This window comes from Centropristis striata, chromosome 12 (assembly GCF_030273125.1).
Source record: "Centropristis striata isolate RG_2023a ecotype Rhode Island chromosome 12, C.striata_1.0, whole genome shotgun sequence".
Lineage (NCBI taxonomy): Eukaryota > Metazoa > Chordata > Actinopteri > Perciformes > Serranidae > Centropristis > Centropristis striata.
Genome location: NC_081528.1, coordinates 1408732 through 1421595, shown reverse-complemented (window position 1 = coordinate 1421595; position 12864 = coordinate 1408732). Strand labels below are relative to the sequence as shown.

At 40.2% G+C, this 12864-nt stretch overlaps 1 protein-coding gene across 1 annotated transcript; it reads right to left on the bottom strand.

The window, feature by feature from the left end:
• Window positions 1–361: 361 nt before the first annotated feature.
• LOC131981656 (NACHT, LRR and PYD domains-containing protein 12-like) lies at window positions 362–11989 on the bottom strand. The gene is made up of 11 exons (XM_059346046.1): window positions 11915–11989; window positions 11523–11739; window positions 9883–11354; window positions 8948–9234; window positions 8128–8301; window positions 7420–7593; window positions 6928–7098; window positions 6015–6188; window positions 5515–5673; window positions 4125–4171; window positions 362–2305 (listed from the first exon to the last, which is right to left on the bottom strand). Exons 1-11 carry the CDS (start codon window positions 11915–11917, stop codon window positions 1746–1748), a joined length of 3438 nt encoding a protein of 1145 aa, XP_059202029.1. The 5' UTR covers window positions 11918–11989; the 3' UTR covers window positions 362–1745.
• Between the last annotated feature and the right edge of the window lie 875 nt (window positions 11990–12864).

Below are 12864 nucleotides of genomic sequence, written 5' to 3'. Positions count from 1 at the left end.
GCAGACAGGGTTGTACCTACTGTAAGTGAACACTAGATGTCAGAATGGGACTGTAAAACCTTTTTAATATGGTTTTATTTTTTACTAAACTCATTCTATCATGACTTATTTTGCTCTGTCATTCTACTGTTGCTGTTAATTTTCAGGAAAACACCTCCTGATTATTTCTTCGCATGTTTCAAAATTATTTTAAGTGCAACTTGCAGTTAGAGAGGCCAGTAAATAAAATATATGGCATTTAACAAATTTACATTTTGCAGTCTTTAAATCATGTAACAGGAAGTGTTTTTTCGATACCTTCTGTCTTCAACTCAAAAGAAACACACAAGGACAAACTACTGTGAATAAATGAGGATCTTTATTTAAACTGCTTTTCACAAATGAATACATGAAGGAATATTAATGAGTACATTACAAAGAAGAAAATAAAGACAATAAAAAATCAAGACAAAATGAAAATATATAAATGGTGACGAAATGGGAGATAGTGATGTGAAGCACACATCGGCATGTACCAAAAATGAACAAATTGTTATTTAAATGCAATAAATGGATAAAAAGTACTCTGAAAAAGCTAAGAAATGAGGCTGATGTGCAAAAAGTTTGAGTTAATGTTTTTTGACAAGCAAACAACTATTAAATTGCTTGTTTTCTGAATGGTGTTTGGTTTATCAAAGCTGTTTTGTAAAATAATCACAATGCTGTTTGCATTTCATGACACACCATTAGGCAAATTTCTCACTGAATTTGAATTAAATACCCAGCATGAAAAAATTAGCCTTGTGCACCGATATCCTGAGGCTGTCAGGCATGGGCTGGCGATGCCTTCCTCTCCTGAGTGATTGCTTAAAAATGGAACATGGACTTGGTCTCTATAGATATAAATATATATTCATGACAATTACATGAAGTACCATTACAGTACATTTGGTTTACTTGCACCACACCAACTAAGTTGTCCGCTCTTTTCACATAGGCAACTGAGTAACAAATCTATTTAAATTCAAGGAATTGTAACACCCTTACTGAATATCAGAAAGTAATAAACACACTAGTCATTACAGCCAAAAGTAACGGTGTTAGTAACGACGTTAATAACGGCATTACTTAGTAATGCATTGGTTCCATCACTGGGTGTGAAGTTAAAGAGGAGCAGAAAGTGCAGCTGGTCAGAAATACACAGAAGACACTAAGAGTGCATCGAGTTGTGAAGTAAATATACTGTTTGTGATCCTGTACGTCACAACCCGTGACATTTGATAAATTTGGTCCAATGAAATTCAGAAAGTCTAGAAGAGCCGTAAGATTAAATTGTTTTATTGACATTCAATTTAGCAGAACACTAAAATGGAGCTGTTTGAGCGACCCAATAGACTATATAGAACATTTTGGCTTCATGTGCCACTGAGCAGCTTTCATAGGAATGAACAGAGCCCCGCCTCCAACACTGTATCCAGTTGTCTTTATAAATCCATTTCCTCTACAGACTACAGACCACAGACTATATATAACGATGGCCAACATGACAGCTCCCCACAAGTGAGGCCAAAACATCTGGACTGCAGTATAGGTTATATAACCGCCCCTCCATGTTAGTGGATGGGACATGAGCCAAAATACAAACTCAAGTGTTCTTTTTTTATCAGTTTGGTTTTAGTTATTTGATTCTATAAACTGGGCTGTGGAGGCACAGCTTCCATCTTTATATGTATAGTCTGTGATCGGACAAGAGGAGAGTCTCCCTCCTACAGAGACAGTGAGGAGCCATATGAACCAGCCCAGAACCCAAAACCAGGATAGAGAGGCTCAGTGAATGTGGTGTTGAAGGTGTGGAGGTGGATCAGTGTGTCAGAGGAGACTCTGTAGAAGGACAGAGTGCCAGCAGGACAGTCCAAAAACACTGCTGCTCTGTGGTAAGCCATGGAGGAGGAGCAGGAGGAGGAGGAGGAGGAGGAGGAGGAAATGGCTGTTATTCTGTTACTGTGAGAGACAGAGTAGCAACCATCATCAAAGCAGCTCAGACTCCAGGACTGATCGTTCTCTCCAAACACACAGTCAGCTCTTTCTCCTCTCCTGCTGATCCCTCTGTAACTCACTGATATAAAAACTCTTCCTCTCCAGTCGACCTCCCAGTAACAGCGACCGGTCAGACCCTCTCTACACAGCAGCTGAGGCCAGCGGTCGAATCGGTCTGGATGGTCTGGATATGGCTGATCCTCAAATACGTGTGTCACCGTCCTGTTGTTGTCAGACACCTCGATCCCTACGTTTACTGTGTTTGTGTCGATGGTCAGCTCACAGGAATCTGAAGGACGAAACAGCTGAAGTTATTTTTCTGTCTCTAGCTAGATTTCCAACCCAATGTATCATTAACTTGTACACATTTTTAAAGAAAAATTGGTAAAAGGAAATATGAATAAATGTTGGTTTTCATCCACTGCTGTTAAGTGAATATCAGTAGTTCGTTCATCCAATAAGCAGAAGGAGGTGCAAATTATGTACTGGCACAATGTAGTGTGACATATAGGAACCACATCTACTTAATTCTGGTCAACTCTACTGTAACTTTGCTTCATGCTAGTGATCATTGCACCCGTTAATATATTTCCCACATGTTTTGTTATTAAAATGTTCAAAGAAAAAGCAGAGTGATCACAATACAACACTTTTTTTAATCCAATAAGTGAAATGAGGGCTAGTTTAGGATTTTGGACATTAAATAGTATGAAATTTGTCAGGAGTGTAGTGGATGCAAAGCTATCAGCTTACTGTTCATCTCAAGTGTCAGAGTTCTGACCTGTTCTGATTATAGAAAAGATAGTTACTTGAAAAAGCCAGAAAATACGATGACAGCACATAGTAAAATTACTACACGCTGCAGCAAGCCTATCTGTCATTGTTTTTACTGACCTGGCCAGAACTCTGACACCGGAGCTCGGAAAGTAAGCTTATGGCTTTGTACCACTACACCACTGACAAGTATTTCATACAACTTAACGTCCAAAATCCAGCAGCATTTCCCATTCAAGTCTTGAAAAGGCATCTGGGACTCTGGAAAGAAAACCTCCCTCTCTCTCCTCCCAGGATGCCTGGCATTTCGGATTTTTGTTTTTTGTGTGTTATTTTCAGTATTATTGGTGTAATATTTGTGTAGCCAACTCACTTGAAGTTGTATGTTAATCTTGCTTCACACAAACATGTTACATCTTACATGCAGACTAATTTTACCAACTCACTTGACTTGCTCACACTAATTCACATGCAATATGTTTTAAATTGGCTGTTAACAGACATACAGCTTTGTGGAAAGTAAATACCCTTTTGGCATAAACATGCTGTCCAGTAAATGTTGTACACTATGAACAATATGTTAGCCTCTTCTATGAAAATAATTACAATTTCCTTCAACCACTACTAAATATGAATATGGTAACTTGATTATAATTAACTTAATTATGAATCAGTGTTCCAAATTGATAGTTTTGTAATTTTATGAGACTGATTCAGGTGAATTCTCTCTTTTCTCTGTTTTACAGAGTGGTGCCCCAGCTCGAGGTGACTAAGACTCACTTATATATTAAAGTCAAATATATATTAATTATAATAAATTATATATGATAGCCATTACTAATTCTGATAGGCATCTAACCACACTTTTGAACCATGAGACCCACACAAATGTTGCTCAGGTTCACCCTCATATTTGATTTCCCCATGGGAGGGATAGCATTTATGGTAACACCCTCTTGAACATAAATGGTTCCCCGTTGGGATGTATAATTTATTTGTAATCCTATATCTGTACCAGATATTTCAACAAATTATGCCCCTTTTAGAGAAATACACATACACATATTTTGGGACATATCAACTTCCTTACATACTTACAAAACCCTTGATCATAAAAGAATATTTCTCCTTACTTTTCCCACAGCTCATTTTAAAACTGCCATCACAGGAGATCATGTTCTTTCTTTAAAATAACGGTAAATACTTTGTAGAAAACTAACTATAAAAAGCGAAGTAACTGAGATTAATACATTTAAGATAAAAAGCTGTAATGGTTGATTGTGTGCTGCCTTGAGTTTTTTTTTCTCCATGAATCAAATTAAAAACAGACTTACACTTCCTCAGATCTGGTCTTAACCCCTGGACTGCACCAGGCTCCAACCTGAAAGGAAGAGGAGGGTCAGGCCAGCATATCCTCTACCAGCATGGACATTAATATAGTCTGATACACATAATTCACAGTAACAGCTCAGAATAATGTGACTGTTTGTCAGACAGACAGGTAAGTGCAGAGAATTATCAAACTTTGGGTTAGACAGGGAGAATAAACCACTTACAAAATGTGTTTAAGAAACATTTATTAATTTTAACATCAGTTTACTTCCTGTCCAGTACGTTAGCTTATCCTCCAGTGATCACATTACAGCTTTTCATCTTTCACAGTTTGCTTAACATATAGTATTTATGTTCATTAAATATAACATGTTGATCATTTATATAGTCCCCTCTGTGTCTTAAAATACTTATGTTAGCCAGTCAGCTAATGTTAGCCTAACTGGCAAATCACCTTCAGGTTAATGAGTAGCGTTTAGCTCGGTCCCTCTTTGCGCTTCATCAGTTAGTTTTTATTTCATGAGCTTTCACTCCTTTCAGCTGATTCTGAGGCAGAGCAAGCTAAGGTAAGCTAAGCTGTGAAAGTCATGCTAACATTGGTGCTTCACCGCGAGACTAGCTAATGTGTTATCTGTGCTAACTGTTATCTGAGACACTGAGCTGATAATCAAAATGATCAAAAACACTCAACACAAAACAAACTGTAAATACATATCTATATATATATATATATATATATATATATATATATATATATATATAACTATATGTGGTTGAAAATTGAACTTCAACCGTTCAACTAGTTTTAGCTAATGTGCTGGCATGCAGCTCGTTAAATTCAGTGCATGTGTAAGGGTGCGAATGTGCGTGCATGTCTTGGAGGAGAACGAAGAGGTGGGTTGGGGGTTTTGACTGAAGCAACAACAACACAACGCAAGATAACTTTAAATTATGACTAGTGTAAAATATACTTATATACTTAGGTAATTCATGGGAAACACTGATACCGGTGTGTGTGTGTTTACATTTACATTTAGTCATTTAGCAGACACCTTTATCCAAAGCGACTTACAGAAAAAGGGAAACAATCAAGGTAAAGTGTGTTAAGTGCGATAAGAGCCGTTAGTGCAGCAATAAGTGCTAGTGAGGATTCTTTAAGGAGTAGAGTTGTCATGTGGTGCTAGGAGAGATGGTGCTCTCGTAGGAACTGGTAATGTGTTCCACCAACGGGGAACAACAAACGCAAAGAGTTTGGTTTGTTTGTGTTTGCCTGTGTGTGTGTGTGTGTGTGTATGTGTGTGTGCGTGTATGTGTATGGGTTGATGATGAAGCCGCTCTCCCCCTGTAGTTTAACCCCCCAGTTTGGGAACCACTGGGTCAATGAATCCTGACCTGAAAGTTTCCAGGGTACAGTGTGGACTCCCAGCAGACAACAGCTTCCCTCCTGAGCTGTTGTTACTCAGATCCAGGTCTCTCAGACTAAAGGACTGGGAGCTGAGGAATGAGGACAGATCTTCACAGCTTTTTTGTGAGAGTTTACAGCCACTCAGTCTGGAAAGACAATGATAAACAAGAAGACAATAACATTTCTGTTCAAGTTTAAAAAAAAAACAAAAAAAACAATTAAGTATTAAGTCTGGACTTTTCTCTCAGCATTTGCGAAAACATTTGGTGTCCTGTTAAACAAGATGAAGCAAGGTTAAAGAAAACTGAAGCAGAATAAACAGATACTCAGTTATGTCAATCATATGATATGACAACAGGGAAGAACTTTAAAGATTTTTCTAAACTGTGAACTTCAAAATACTGATAACATTTAGATTTTGGAGTAACATAGGATTCATAGTTTGTTCTTAAATGTCTCAAATCAGTTGAGACAAAGTTGATCTGACCTGAGAGTTTCCAGGGTACAGTGTGGACTCTTGAGCCCAGGAGAAAGCAGATTAACTCCTGAATCCTGCAGGTCGTTGTTACTCAGGTCCAGGTCTCTCAGACTAGAGGACTGGGAGCTGAGGATTGAGGACAGAGCTTCACAGCTTCTTTTTGAGAGGTTACAGCCTCTCAGCCTGAAAAGACAATGGGGAAAGACAAAAGAAAATGTTCGTCATTATACATACACGTACGGTTTACCGTTGTAAAAGGTGAGGTTTCTGTGAATTAGGTGACAAAAAACACTGACCTAGGTTTAGGGCAGAATCCCTGGTTAGTTGTTATAAAAGACAGTTTAAACAGGAAATAAATGTACCGGAAATGTGAAGCCACGTAAGTTACGTAAAAAGTTGACTACTTTTGTTTTCACGCGGGACACGAACCCCGTTCTCCTGGGGGAAAGTCCGACATTTGTTCCTCATTTAAACTCCACAACGCCATCAATAATTACTAGTACGACACTGAGTTACCTTATTAAACAGGGAATCTGTGTGCCCGGCACAGGAAAAAGGATCCCCATTGACCTCACATTGGCATTGTTTATATTCGGTGTTAAGAGGTCGTGGTCATTTCATGTGATTTTGTGAGATCAGGCTGGAATTTCAGTGAATATTTGTCACTGCAAACAGTTTGTTTTTGCAGATGTTGAGACATTTAGAATAAAGTGATTTTGAAGAAATAGCACAGTTTTAAGCTCCTTTTCTGTGACTTTTTCCTCACAGAGACATTTGTAACCAATGATCATTTCAAATACAGTTGGAATCTTCAAGCTCCAACAAAAATGACTGTTTTTACAATATTTTCTATGATAAATGGTGACTTTTGCAACAAAGTGGGGTTTTCAGAGGGTTAAGACCAAATGTGCTGTGATCTGACCTGAGAGTTTCCAGGGTACAGTGCAGACTCCCTGCAGCAGACAACAGTTTATCTCCTGAATCCTGCAGGTTGTTGTTACTCAGGTCCAGGTCTCTCAGACTAGAGGACTGGGAGCTGAGGACTGAGGACAGAGCTTCACAGCTTCTTTGTGAGAGGTTGCAGCCTCTCAGCCTGAAGAGACAATGAGGAACAAGAAGACAAATTACATTTCTGTTCAAATTTTAAAAAACAAGTAAATCAAACACTCAAGTATTAAGTCTGGACTTTTTGTGCTCAGCATTTGCTAAAATATTTAGTGTCCTGTTATAAACAAGCTGATGATGTGAGGTTAATTAAAATTGTAGCAGAATAAACAGATACTCAGTTATGTCAATCACATGATATCAAAACAGGGATGAACTTCAAAGATTTTTCTGAACTGTGAAATACAACATCCTGATAAAATTGAGATTTCGGACTACCAAAGGATTCAGTTGACAAAGTTGATCAGACCTGAGAGTTTTAATGGTACAGTGTGGACTCTTGAGCCCAGGAGACAGCAGATTAACTCCTGAATCCTGCAGGGCGTTGTAACTCAGGTCCAGGTCTCTCAGACTAGAGGACTGGGAGCTGAGGACAGAGGACAGAGCTTCACAGCTTCTCTCTGAGAGGTTACAGCAACTCAACCTGAAAAGACAGCGATGACAGACCAAAAAAATGTTGGTTTAATAATTATGGGCTCTACATTCTGTACATATTTAACTATTTCCATTTTCACAGCCTCTCCTCTCCTGTCCTCTCCTCTCTCCTCTGTGTAAACAGCCTGCATTTCTGTCTGATTTTCCAACATACTCTCACAAAATTACGTGAAATGACCATGACTTCTTAACACCAACTTTGGTTGGTTTTGGCTGTTGATACACAATGTGTGAAAATTGTTTATATTCTGTGTTAAGAGGTCGTAGTCATTTCATGTGATTTTGTGAGATCAGGCTGGATTTTCAGTGAATATTTGTCATACAAACAGTTTATTTTTTGCAGATGTTGAGACATTTTGAAGAAATAGCACAATTTTAAGCTAATTTTTGGTGACTTTCACTAACAGAAAACATTTGTAACCGTGAACTTCAAAATACTGATAACATTTAGATTTCGGAGAAACATAGTATTCATGGTTTATTCTCAAATATCTCAAATCAGTTGAGACAAAGATGATCTGACCTGAGAGTTTCCAGGGTACAGTGTGGACTCTTGAGCCCAGGAGAAACTAGATTCACTCCTGAATCCTGCAGGTTGTTGTTACTCAGGTCCAGGTCTTTCAGACTAGAGGACTGGGAGCTGAGGACTGAGGACAGAGCTTCACAGCTTCTTCGTGAGAGGTTACAGCCACTCAGCCTGAAGAGACAATGAGGAAAAAGAAAACAAATTACATTTCTGTTTAAATGAAATGAAAAAAATCAAACACTTAAGTAACTTAAATCTGAACTTTTTGTGCTCAGCATTTGCTAAAATCTTTGGTGATTTTTAATAAACATACTGTGGAAGTGATATATATTAAAACTGAAGGAGAATAAATAGATACTCAGTTATCTTAATAACATGATATCAAAACATGGAGGAAAAGATTATTCAACACCGTAAAATTCAAAATTTGATCAAATTTAGAAGTATCGATTGAGGAGGCTGCTATCGACGCAGCCGTATCACTTGTTAAACCGAATATCCTGTTGCATCGGTTTATCGTTCACGACCCTAATATATACATACTATATTTCATGCAATTTTGTAAGATCAGGCTGGATTTTCAGTGAATATTTGTCATCGTTTGTTTGTTTGTCATTGTATACTTTTCTCTCAGACTAGAGGACTGGGAGCTGGGGGCTGAGGACAGAGCTTCACAGCTTCTCTCTGAGAGATTACAGTCACTCAGTCTGAAGAGACAATATCAGAAAAAAATAATTCAAGTCATTTGTCTCTCCTCTTCAAAAGACTTCAGTGTATTCAATATTGTTTCAATAACTTAAACTATGTGTGTACTCACAGAGCTTTGTTGGAGGCTTTGACCACTGGCAGCAGCTTCAGAAGAGCCTCCTCTGAAGCAGAGTATTTCTTCAGGTCAAACACGTTCAGATCTGTTTCTGATGACAGTAAGATGAAGACCAGAGCTGACCACCGAGCAGGAGACAGTTCATCTGTGGAGAGACTTCCTGATCTCAGGGACTGTTGGATCTCCTCCACTAGAGAACGATCATTCAGTTCATTCAGACAGTGGAACAGGTTGATGCTTCTCTCTGGAGAAAGACTCTTCTCTAACTGTCTCTTGATGTAGAGGCTCAACAAGTCTGATCTGATCTGACTACTCATCAGTTTCAGATTGGTCATTAGGATGGCTAATCTCTGTTCCAGCAGGTCTCCTGGGAGGGTCTGAATACCTTTTATTAGTTTCAGATTGGTCACTAATGTGTCTAATCTCTGTTCCTGCAGGTCTCCTGGGAGGGTCTGAATAACTTCCATTAGTTTCACATTGGTCATTAATGTGTCTAATCTCTGTTGCTGCAGGTCTCCTGGGAGGGTCTGAATACCTTCTATTAGTTTCAGATTGGTCATTAATGTGTCTAATCTCTTTTCCTGCAGTTCTCTTGGGAGGGTCTGAATAACTTTCATTAGTTTCACATTGGTTATTAATGTGTCTAATCCCGGCAGGTGTCCTGGGAGAGTCTCAAAACCTTCTATTAGTGTCAGATTGATCCTTAAGATGGCTAATGTCTGTTTCTGCAGATGTTCTGGGAAGGTCTGATTATTCATCAGATTCAGACTGGTCCTTAAGATGCGTGATCTCCGTCTCAGCAGGTATTGTCTCAGCCAGCCTTGTTGGAGAGTCGGAAGAGTCTCTGAGACACTTGCTGTCTGTGTTGGCAGGCCTCCTGGGGGTGACAGATCGATCTTGAAGCTACTTCCTGTGGGTTTCTGTAAGCCTTGTAGGAGAGTCTGATCAGTCTTTGAGTCGCTTCCTCTTAGTGTCAGCAGGCCTCGTAGGAGTCTTTGATTGGTCTCCAGTGAAAGACCCAGGAGGAAGCGGAGGAACAAGTCCAGGTGTCCATTTGGACTCTGTAAGGCCTTGTCCACAGCACTCATGTGGAGATCCAACCTGGGGGTTGTTTGTTCTTCTGCCATCAGATTGACTCTAGACTTGATGAAGGTCTGATGGACATGAAGAGCAGCCAGAAACTCCTGAACACTCAGGTGGACGAAGCAGAACACCCTGTCCTGGTACAGTCCTCTCTCCTCTCTAAAGACCTGTGTGAACACTCCTGAGTACACTGAGGCTGCTCTGATATCGATGCCACACTCTGTCAGGTCTGACTCATAGAAGATCAGGTTTCCTTTCTGCAGCTGATCAAAAGCCAGTTTTCCCAGAGACTCAATCATCTCCCTGCTCTCTGGACTCCAGTGTGGATCTGTCTCAGCTCCTCCTCCATACTTGACGTTCTTCACTTTGGTCTGAACCACCAGGAAGTGGATGTACATCTCAGTCAGGGTCTTGGGCAGCTCTCCTCCCTCTCTGGTTTCCAACACATCCAGAACTGTAGCAGAGATCCAGCAGAAGACTGGGATGTGGCACATGATGTGGAGGCTTCGTGTTGTCTTGATGTGGGAGATGATTCTGCCGGCCTGCTCCTCTTCTCTGAATCTCTTCCTGAAGTACTCCTCCTTCTGAGGGTCAGTGAACCCTCTGACCTCTGTCACCATGTCAACACAGTCAGCAGGGATCTGATTGGCTGCTGCAGGTCGTGTGGTTATCCAGAGGCGAGCAGAGGGAAGCAGTTTCCCCCTGATGAGGTTTGTCAGCAGCACATCCACTGAGGTGGACTCTGTGACATCATTCAGGATCTGAGTGTTGTGGAAGTCCAGAGGAAATCGACACTCATCCAGACCGTCAAAGATCAACACAACGTGCGACTCTTCAAACCTGCAGATTCCTGCTTCTTTGGTTTCAGGATAGAAGTGATGAACAAGTTCCACCAAGCTGAACTTTTTCTCTTTCAGCACATTCAGCTCTCTGAAAGTGAATGGAAATGTGAACATTATGTCCTGGTTGGTTTTGTCTTCAGCCCAGTCCAGAGTGAACTTCTGTGTTAAGACTGTTTTCCCAATGCCAGCCACTCCCTTTGTCAGCACTGTTCTGATTGGTTCATCTCTTCCAGGTGGGGCTTTAAAGATGTCTTCTTGACTGATTCTTGTTTCTGGTCTGTCTGGTTTCCTGGATGCTGTTTCAATCTGTCTGATCTCATGTTCCTTATTGACCTCTGCGGTCCCTCCCTCTGTGATGTAGAGCTCTGTGTAGATCTGATTCAGAAGGGTCGGGTTTCCTGCTTTAGCGATCCCCTCAAACACACACTGGAACTTCTTCTTCAGGTTGGATTTAAGTGTGAGTCTACCAAGAAATTCTGACGGGACACACAACAAATCAGATCAATTCATAAATTATAAATAAAATATTTCATCATTTAATTTCCCTGATGAATGGGTATGTGAACATATTTTGGTCTTTCTTTTGAGACATTGGTAAATGCCCCATGATCAATCATGGATATTTTTTAAGGAAATCGTCTTACCGCTCTGCAGACAGTCAGCCAGCTCCTTCTGATTCATTCTCCTCAGGAAGTGCTGTGTGATCTTCAGAAAGGCCTCTCTGCTGCTCCTCTGCTCCTCATTCTTCTCATCCTCATCCTCCCTCTGACTCTCTAAGCATTCTGGGTAATCTGGACTCAGAACCTTCTGGATCTTCTTCAGTTCGTTCTTAACAAACATGACGATGTTCTCCTCCAGCAGCTGGAACAGAATATTATTATATGAATGACACAATCAAACAAAGATCATGGAGCCAATTATCAGCTCCATGTTGGACAGGCTGATGATCCACTGGTATGAAACTTGCAGCATGGAGATGATTGTGAACAGAATATGTCTAAAAGTAGCTGTTGACATCATGACAACATGTACAGACCATAAATATGGAGTCCAGGTCTGTCTGATGCTGCCAGGCAGACTGACCTCTGGGAACCTCTGAGCTCTCCTGATCCACTCTGAGGAAGAATCATTAAGAATTAGCTCAAATCGTCTAAATAGAGTCAAACACAAGGTAAATGGGAAGAGGTGAACATGCCGGCTGTGTGGATCGATACCAAACTCTGTGCTGACAGACTTTCAACTTTATTCTTTAAAAAATCCCCTCTTGATGTCAGCTATTGTTTTAGCAAATTACAAACCAATATCTAGCCTCTCCTTTCTCTATTCAAGATCCTTGAGAAAGTGGTCAGCAATGCTGATGACACCCAATTATATCTGTTGATCAAGCCTGATGAAACTGATCAGACTACCTATACCTCATGCATGTCTTAAAGACAAAAAAAACCTGGATGATACACAAATTCATGATGTTAAACTTACCCTCGATGGCATTAGTGGGAGTTCCATTTACTGAAACTCCCACTGTCATTCTGCCCCAATAAATCCCTTAAGTCTCTTCAGTTGGTCCAGAATGCTGCGGCTTGCGTACTGACGAAAACCAGGAACAGAGACAATATTTCTGTTGTTCTAGCTCCCTGTAAATTCCAGAATTAAATATAAAGAACTTCTCTTCACTTACAAAGCCCTTAATGGTCAGACACCCTGATCTCTTAAATAACCCAAAAGGCAAGGTTACTCAAGTCTCCAAAATTAGATTGGGCACCATAGCCTTCAGTTATCAAGTTCCTCTACTGTCTCCTTTCACTTTTAGTCCAGGAGGAAGATACCCTCCACTAGGGGTGTGACGAGATTAAACTCGACGATATTTCTTGTCGCGCTAAAAATCAGTAAAGGCAGTAAAGTGAAAAGAAGAAGAGGAGGGGAAGCAGCCAGAATGACGTCACAGGGGCTCGTTAAGAAGAGTAAGAACGAATCAAAGTGGCACAG